Source organism: Gossypium hirsutum, chromosome A07 (genome assembly GCF_007990345.1).
Source record: "Gossypium hirsutum isolate 1008001.06 chromosome A07, Gossypium_hirsutum_v2.1, whole genome shotgun sequence".
Classification (NCBI taxonomy): domain Eukaryota; kingdom Viridiplantae; phylum Streptophyta; class Magnoliopsida; order Malvales; family Malvaceae; genus Gossypium; species Gossypium hirsutum.
The window spans coordinates 1,854,149-1,863,165 of record NC_053430.1 but is presented as its reverse complement, the minus strand read 5'-3'; the positions used below and the strand labels follow the sequence as shown (position 1 = coordinate 1,863,165).

The 9,017-nt window shown below is 36.2% G+C and overlaps 2 protein-coding genes across 2 annotated transcripts; both read left to right on the top strand.

The window, feature by feature from the left end:
- The first annotated feature begins 549 nt into the window (after positions 1–549).
- Positions 550–1,318, top strand: LOC107929864 (pectinesterase inhibitor 3). The gene has a single exon (XM_016861390.2). The coding sequence runs from the start codon at positions 633–635 to the stop codon at positions 1,197–1,199; it is 567 nt and encodes a 188-aa protein (XP_016716879.1). The 5' UTR covers positions 550–632; the 3' UTR covers positions 1,200–1,318.
- Positions 1,319–2,192: 874 nt separating this feature from the next.
- On the top strand, positions 2,193–8,719 carry LOC107929926 (RRP12-like protein). The gene is made up of 17 exons (XM_016861470.2): positions 2,193–2,785; positions 2,896–3,415; positions 3,506–3,763; positions 3,864–3,955; positions 4,267–4,476; positions 4,551–4,955; positions 5,216–5,382; positions 5,476–5,569; positions 5,689–5,745; positions 5,891–6,025; positions 6,141–6,212; positions 6,381–6,647; positions 6,747–6,875; positions 7,023–7,124; positions 7,225–7,304; positions 7,434–7,568; positions 7,934–8,719. The coding sequence occupies exons 1-17, from the start codon at positions 2,300–2,302 to the stop codon at positions 8,517–8,519; spliced, it is 3,795 nt and encodes a 1,264-aa protein (XP_016716959.2). The 5' UTR covers positions 2,193–2,299; the 3' UTR covers positions 8,520–8,719.
- The last annotated feature ends 298 nt before the right edge of the window (positions 8,720–9,017 follow it).

The following is a 9,017-nucleotide window of genomic DNA, read 5'->3' as shown; positions in this document are numbered from 1 at the left end:
CCGAATCTACCTAAAAAATTTATGCTACTATTTTGTTACTATTATGTTGTTATTGTTTGGATATTGTATAACTATTGTTTTATTGTTAATTTTGCTACTATTTTAGAGGCATTTGTTTGCCAAGTTGCAAGTTTCTTAGTGTTATTTAAGTATAAAGTTTTTTTAACGTATTTTTAATTTATTAAAAAAATTATTTTTAATATTTTTAGTGTATTTGATGTATTATATTTTTTAATTTTATTTTTATATAAAAAAATTAATACGAGCGGGTTAGGTCGAGCTTGGGTTTAGCATTTTTATTTGAGTCGGGCTTGGGTAATACTTCAGACCATGTTTTTAGTCAACCCGAACCTAAACCTAAAAATCGAACCTAATATTTAGATTGACTCGACTCATGATCAAATCTATGCTCATATGTAAACTCATTTATACAAAGATATAATTTATTTAGTATTTAATAATTTTATATAATAAATTAAAGTTGAGGATAATTTAGTCATTTAACGAACTATAATCATATGCCACTATACCAACGTTCACTCTCCCATTATAAAAGTCTTTCTTCTCCAACAAAAAAACTCACCAAAAATGAAACTCTGAAACAGTCACTTAGCTGTTAACAGCACTCAACAATGGCGACCACCCTTTTCTTCCTCCTATTTTTCACCCCCTTCCTCTACTCCGCCACCGCACCAAATCATAATGCACCGCAAGATCTGGTCCGTTCATCATGCATCAACGCCAGCTACCCCTCACTCTGCCTCCGCACACTATCATCCTACTCTGGCCCCACCGGCACCCCACGCGACTTAGCCCAAGCCGCCGTTAAAGTCAGCCTCGCCCGCGCCCGCAAAGCTTCGACCTACTTAAAAACCAGCGTCACGGGGAAAAGCAAAAGGGAACGAGCGGCTCTAAGCGACTGCGTGGAGCAAATGGCTGAGTCGGTGGATGAGCTAAGCAAAACGTTGAGTGAGTTGAAGCATTTGAGAGGCGAAACGTTCGAGTTCCAGATGAGCAATGCACGGACGTGGGTGAGTGCGGCGCTGACGTATGAGGACACGTGTGTTGATGGGTTCGAAGGGGTTGATCGGGAGGTGAAAGATGATGTGAAGAAGAAGATCACAAATGTGGCTATGGTTACAAGTAATGCTTTGTATATGATTCGTAGGCTTGACGAAAGTGGTGGTCTGAACCGTTGATCATGATGAATTGGACGGTTGTGATTTTATCTGGCTCATTGATGTTTATGGTGTTTTTTTTTTAATCTTATTTTCGGAGAAGTTGTATGTAATTGTAATGTAATATTATTTTTATAACAGCCTCATTTCTCTCTTAAAAATTTGATTTTTTACATAACATTTACAATAATATAACTATTAAAATGTGACATTTTAAACTTAAATGATTAAAATATAATTTGAAACAAATAAAAATGATTATTTTAATAATTTACTCTTAATTTTATTAATCTATTAAACAACTTTTTAATGTAAATTCAATACTTATAAAATTCATTATTAATTATTCATCACTTTATTTTTCATAATTTTTTTTATAAATTTATCACATATATTTTTCACCCACATCGTGAGTGTATCATAATCTAGTGGGAATAATGTTGATGAATCATATACCGAATCCGAATACATGAATCATGTTGGTGAAACTTATATTATTCAAACTCTTTGTTCTTTTAAAGTATTCATGTTTGACCTATAAATATGTAATTATGACAGTTAAAGATTATTCAAATACAAAAAATATATATGATATATATTTATGTACTGAATTTTTTAAAATTTTTAAAAGTTAACATTTCCTTTTGAAAATTAATTTAATAATCGTAAAATGATTTATATATTATACATATGAAAATTAATTTGAGAAATTATATTATGAAATTAAAACACTTTAGTACATTAATGGGTTTAGTCCATAAAAACATGAAGGGCCTAAAAGAAAAGTCCAAGACTATATATTTTTTATGAAATTCAAAAAAAATTATTTTACTCTTTACACCATATTATTTATGGTCTATTTTTAATTATTTAATTACATTTCAAATAAAATTTTTTATTATTAATACATAATTTTAGTAATTTTATTATTTTAAACATAAATATTAAATTTTGAACCAAAACTTCAACCTTGTACCAAACTTCAAATTTTGAACCCTAGACAAGAAAAAACAAAATCTAAAATTATTCTTTTCCACACGTACCCTTGTATTTTAAAACCCTACTTTCTATCTTTTAAACCCTGATTTATTCTTTGTGGCAAACGGCGCCGGCACTGCGATATGGAAGCCTTGGACTTCTTCCCGGACTCACCCACCGGTGATTTCTGCGACTCAGTACTCCGCCACTTCTCGAACTCCGACCAAGAAGACAGCCAACGGCTCTGCGCCACCGTTGGCGCAATGACTCAAGAACTGAAGGAACAAAATCTGCCTCTCTCACCGATCGCCTACTTCGGCGCCACGTGTTCTTCTCTCGACCGCCTAGGCTCCGAACCGGACTCCCCTCCTCACATCGTCCAGTCTCTCGCCACCGTCCTCTCTCTCCTTCTCCCCCGTATCCCCGTCGCCGTTTTGAAAAAGAAAGGAGATTTCGTTTCGAGGATGGTCGTTACGGTATTGAGATTGAATTCCGTTACGGAGGTCACGCTGACGTCAGGTTTGAAATGTTTAGCTCAGTTATTGATTGCTGGAGATAAAGTTAATTGGTCTGATTTATCGCAAAATTACGGGGTTCTAATCGGATACTTAACCGATTCCCGCTCTAAGGTAATATCTTTTATTTTTCCTTTCGTTGAATCCAAAAAAAAAAAGAGAGAGTTGAATTTCAATCAAATTATGATTATTTTTAATTACTTGCGAATTAATTTTTGAAATAGGTGAGAAGGCAATCGCATTTGTGTATCCGTGATGTTTTACAAAGCTTGAGAGGGACACCGGTGCTGGCACCTGCGAGTGAAGCTATATCAAACTTATTCGAGAGGTTTCTTCTGCTGGCCGGCGGTTCAAATGCGAATTCGAGTGAAGCGGTTAAAGGAGCTCAGGAAGTTCTCTATGTTTTGGATGCTCTTAAGGACTCTCTTCCACTTTTGTCGATGAAATACATGACTACAATTCTTAAATATTATAAAACTTTATTGGAACTTCGGCAACCTCTTGTTACTAGGCGTGTAACTGATAGTTTGAATGTGGTTTGTACTTATCCGAACATAGAGGTTTCGGCTGAGGCATTGCTGGATTTGTTATCGTTTTTGGCTGTATCTGTCTCTGCAAGTGAAACTTCTCCAGTTAGCCTGACGTTTAATGCTCGTTTGTTGAGTTCTGGAATGATGAAAGTGCAGTCTCTTAACAGGCAACTTTGTGTGATTAAACTCCCCATTGTGTTCAGTGCACTCAAAGGTCTGGTATTTTAGTTTTTAGTTAGCAATTACTTTTAGTGAGGAATTGAGAAGATCTTCCATTATGATTGTTGGGTTTTTATTGTGATAGATATTCTGGGGTCGGAACATGAAGAGGCTATTTTTTCTGCTACGGAGGCTTTCAAGACCCTGATAGACGGCTGCATTGATGAGGGTTTGATCAAACAGGGAGTGGATCAGATTATTCATGCACAATCTGATGATAGAAAGTCAGGGCCAACTATAATTGAGAAAGTTTGTGCAATCATTGAGAGCTTACTTGATTATCATTATAGTGTGGCGTGGGATATGGCATTTCAAGTTGTTTCAACCATGTTTGATAAACTAGGTATTGGCAGTGCCTCTTGTTGCTTCTTTTCTATTCCTATTTTATTGAACGTGTGCTCTTTTAGATGAAGTAAAATTTCAACCTGGTTTCTATTCTATAGGGTATTACTCTTCATATTTTATGAAGGGTACTATTAAGAACTTGGCTGACATGCAAAGCTTGCCAGATGAAGATTTTCCTTACAGAAAACAGGTATTCGTGTAGCCTGAGAATCTTTATTTGGACTTAGCTTTTGTCATATGATGTATAAAATGGTAGTCAATGTTGACCACTGTGCTTACTATAAATATTCAAAGACCAATAAGAGTTAGAAATTAAAATACATGTGGTATATATTTCTCCTACATCAGTTATCTTGTCATACTCAATTTTGCTTTGTTTCATGATTGATATGTGTTTCCACTTCGGTTTTTTCATTTCTGACCTGTTTCAATTTTGGTTTTTTTATAAGTTGCAATCTTGGAATTAACCTGTGGATATATTGACTGATTGTTCTTCTGCAGTTACATGAATGTGTTGGATCTGCTCTAGGTGCAATGGGGCCTGAGACATTTTTAGGAATTTTGCCGCTGAATTTTCAGGCTAATGACCTTTCAGAAGTAAATGTGTGGCTGTTCCCAATTCTGAAGCAGCATATTGTAGGTGCACGTTTGGGCTTCTTTTGTGAGACACTTTTGGGTCTGGTTGAAGAAATGAAGCAGAGATCTCGGAGGGTAAAATTCCTGTTGTTGGTATGTTCATCTTTTCTTTTTCTACACATTTCTTAATTACTCCTTACCTTTGGCAGCTTGGACTAGAAGGAAAGGTTTTCTCATCAAGAAGTGCAGATGCTCTTGCATACTCAGTGTGGTCCTTGTTGCCGTCTTTTTGTAATTATCCTTTGGATACTGCCAAAAGCTTCAAGGATCTTCTAAAGCCAATATGCAGTGCCCTTGATGAAGAACATGATATTCGTGGAATAATATGCTCTAGTTTGCAGATTCTGATTCAACAAAATAAGGGAATTAAGGAAGGAAAAGATGATGCTGACAGTTCTGAAATATGTCCTGCCAAACAGCGAGCGATATCTCATTATACCCCAGAGATCGCTGGGGAAAATTTAAATGTGCTAACTGCATCTGCTCCACAGTTATTGAAACTTTTGTCAGGAATCTTCATGAAATCTACAGTAGATGAGGGTGGTTCTTTGCAGGTACTTGTACTATCTTATTAAGGAAGTGCACAATCCCGTTTTGCCAGTCATCTTTTATCCTTAAGTATTTGCCTAGTTGGGAGGATAGGATGTAGGAAGGTAGAAAAGGTTTTCATCCAGTGGTTAAGCTATAAAGTAGGAAAGTGAATATAAACCTAACCATTAGGTAAAAATTTCTTATCGTTACTACCAATTGAAGCCTTAGATACTTGCATGTTAGTGTTCCCAATTTCATACTGAATTTTTTCCTCCATTTACAGTCCACGATTGGGGAGTTTGCTTCCATAGCACATAAGAACATTGTCAGAACCATATTTAAAAACACGATGGAAAGGCTTTTAGAAGTCACGCAACAGGCTGGGGTAGCTGAGGCATCAAATATGCAGGTCGATAATTCATCATCTAAAAGCTCATTATCTCTCAAAAGGTAACTTGCAGTGCTTAATATTTGTACATTTTGCAGGCATGGCAGTTCTATGGTCTTAATGATTGTATTCTTTCCTGTTGATATAAACTACAGGGCACGGTTAATTGACCTGGCAGTGTCACTTTTGCCTGGTTTAGATGAGCCAGCATTAAATCTCTTATTCATTGCAATAAAACCTGCATTGCAGGTTGGTTTTATAATTCCATGCTATCTAGTGTTATTAATTATGACTCTTGTTTGGTTAAGTCTTATATTTTTGTTGAAGAGTTTAGTTATTATGACAACAATTTTATTATTAATCTGCAGGATGTGGATGGCTTGATTCAGAAGAAAGCGTACAAAGTTCTTTCAATAGTTCTCAGGGTATCTCCTCATGCTAATACTTCTGAGTTATATTCTTCATTTGTCTCTGCATTTAGATGTATATTTTATAATTCATATCCAATTTCCAGTATATCTCACTCTGTCAATTTACACTTGATAAATATATTTTTTGTTTTCTGGTCAGAACCAAAAAGGATTTCTATCTGCCAAACTGGAGGAATTGCTTAAACTTATGATTGAAGTATTGCCATCATTGCACTTTTCTGCCAAACGTCACAGACTCGACTGTTTGTATGAGCTGATAACCCATGCCTCTAAGGTCACAACAAACTGATTTTAGTCTTTCATCTAGGCGGCGTACTATGTTTGCTTGATTAAATCAATCATTCTAATAAATCTTTTTTTTGAAGATTAACTAATGTTTCTTTGTACAGGTGGATCCGAACCTGAGGAGACATGAGATTCTTAGTTCTTTCCTGACTGAGATAATCCTTGCTTTGAAAGAGGTATTTTGTCAATAGCTATTTGTTATGTCTGTCTAATTTTAATATCTTATGAAAGTAAAAATTACAGTATCTCATGTTATTTTCTGTTTGGGGCACTCTCATATCGTTCTGGAATTTCTTCCTACATATTCTCTCTGATTCCTTTTGTATGATACTACTTTTTTGCAGGCTAATAAGAAAACTAGAAATAGAGCTTATGAGGTCCTTGTCCAAATTGGCCATGAATATGGAGATCAAGATGACGGTGGACAGAGAGAACATCTGTTTAATATGGTTGCTAGAGGTTTGGCTGGAGAAACTCCTCATATGATTAGTGCTGCTGTGAAAGGCTTGGCTCGGTTGGCTTATGAGTTCTCTGATCTTGTTTCTTCTGCTTACAAGTTGCTTCCTTCCACATATCTTCTCCTTCAAAGAAAGAACAGAGAAATTATTAAAGTTTGTTCTCTCTCACACACGTATTTTTGCTAATGGTTCTGTTCCTTATTTTGCACTTTTGTATTGCATTACCTATGTCTATGATTGCTTATGATGCAGGCTAATTTGGGTTTGTTGAAAGTGTTGGTGGCCAAATCACAAGCTGAAGGCTTGCAAGCACACCTGGCCAGCTTGGTGGAAGGCTTGTTGAAGTGGCAAGATGATACCAAAAATCATTTTAAAGCTAAGGTTTGTGTTCCTCTTCATATACCATTGTTTTTGGTCATTGTTACAGGAGATGTTTTTATACAATTTAACTGTTCACAATGACAGTATTATTAGCCTTTTTGCATGTTCATATTTTTTTTGGCTTATGGATGTGTTTTCTTATTTCAGGTTAAGCTTCTTGTGGAAATGCTAGTTAGGAAATGTGGTATCGATGCTGTGAAGGCTGTGATGCCTGAAGAACACATGAAGCTCCTTACTAACATACGAAAGGTCTGTTGATGAATGTCATTTTGTTCAGATATATATACATAAATGTGGATATGTGAAGATTTCATTTTGAAGGATGTCACTCATCATTCTTAAAACACAGATCAAGGAGAGGAAAGAGAAGAAACAGGCTGTTAGCTCTGGGGAAAGTAAATCTCATCTGTCAAAGGCAACAACTTCCAGGTTTCTCACCTTGCTTCACTGCATCCATACAGTCATTTATATAGCCATATAATATGTACAATCTCGTCTGTTTTCAGAGTCTTATTCATCGATACGCCTTTGATTTTCCATACTTGTTTGAATGTGCAGGCTTAGCAGATGGAATCATACGAAAATATTCTCTGATTTTGGTGATGACAATACAGATGACAGTGATGTGGAGATGGCTTCTGGCCAAAAGAGCAAAGCTTCCTCAAAGTTGAAATCAAAAGCATCTACACTTCGGTCAGTAAACCATATTACATTTTTTTTTGGGTACAAATGTGATTTGAACCTAGGCTATCCTTGAAGAAGGTGAACACCTAACCAATAGGCCACAATTGCGTTCAAATCATATGACCTTTTAGTTCCATGATGTGGATTAGACTTGATGTGATCCCATCCCATACATCCTTGTTTATCTATCATGTTGGGTTGTTGACTCATTTAAATGGTATTGAAATTTCAAATAGATGCAATGTCTCATGATCTATAAACAGTTCCTTTTTGAGTGTATCGAGAATATCATCTGATGTATATAGCATATGCTCACTTTCTAGGTTACTGTTTTTTGTGCTTTCAAAACTGATAAAGTAGAACTTCCGATTTAGGTCCAAGAAAACCCGGAGAGCAGAGAAGAGCTTGCCTGAGGACTTGCTTGACCAGTTAGAAGACGAGCCACTGGACTTGCTTGATCGGCATAAAACAAGATCCGCACTTCGATCATCTTCAAATCTCAAGCGGAAGCAAGATTCCGACGATGAACCAGAGTTCGACCCTGAGGGACGCTTGATAATTAACGAGGGAAGGAAGCCAAAGAAGGTTGCTGTATCAGACCCGGATTCAGATAGAAGAAGTGAAGTGCCAAGTCATTTCTCGGTTGGCTCTTCAAGAAACAACCAGAAGAGAAGGAAAACATCAGAGTCTGGATGGGCATACACGGGAAGCGAGTATGCTAGCAAGAAGGCTGGTGGGGATGTAAAGAGGAAGGATAAACTCGAACCATACGCATATTGGCCCCTTGATCGTAAGATGATGAGCCGTAGGCCGGAACATCGGGCAGCTGCAAGGAAAGGCATGGCAAGTGTGGTGAAAATGACAAAAAAGCTTGAAGGTAAGAGTGCCTCAACTGCACTCTCTTCTAAATTCATGAAGTTAAGGAAGATTCAAAAGAAAGGTGGCAAGCGAAAAAGGTGAAAAATGAAAATGGTGTAGGTTCTTTTTTTTTGCCTGTTGCATTAAAACCTACATACAGGCCAGAATTTTGGGGTTTTTTTTTTAAATTTAATTTAATCTTATGTTATTGTGTTTGTGTATATGATTGAAAATGTGGGTAATTGGTGTTTGTTTTATAACTTCCATTATATTGAATTCTAAAGCAACTTAAATCCTTTCAATATGTTTTTAAGAGGCTTTATTGTAGTTGTAATATTGTAGACTGCTAAAGCTTTGAGTCTTTAATTGGTGCATTGGGCTTTTATCCTTATACTATAAATTGGTCTGGTCCTGATATTGAATCATCTCATGTGTTTATAAAATTGGAACTAATGCCAATTTTTCCTTCAATGAACATGGCTAATTGGGGGATAGGTTTGTTCCGCGAAAAGAAAAGGATTTTCATATTGTAAAAATTGGATGTTGGTTTTATGGTTTATATTTGGAGTTTAGAGGTTATTCTTCTCAATATGTCGTCTC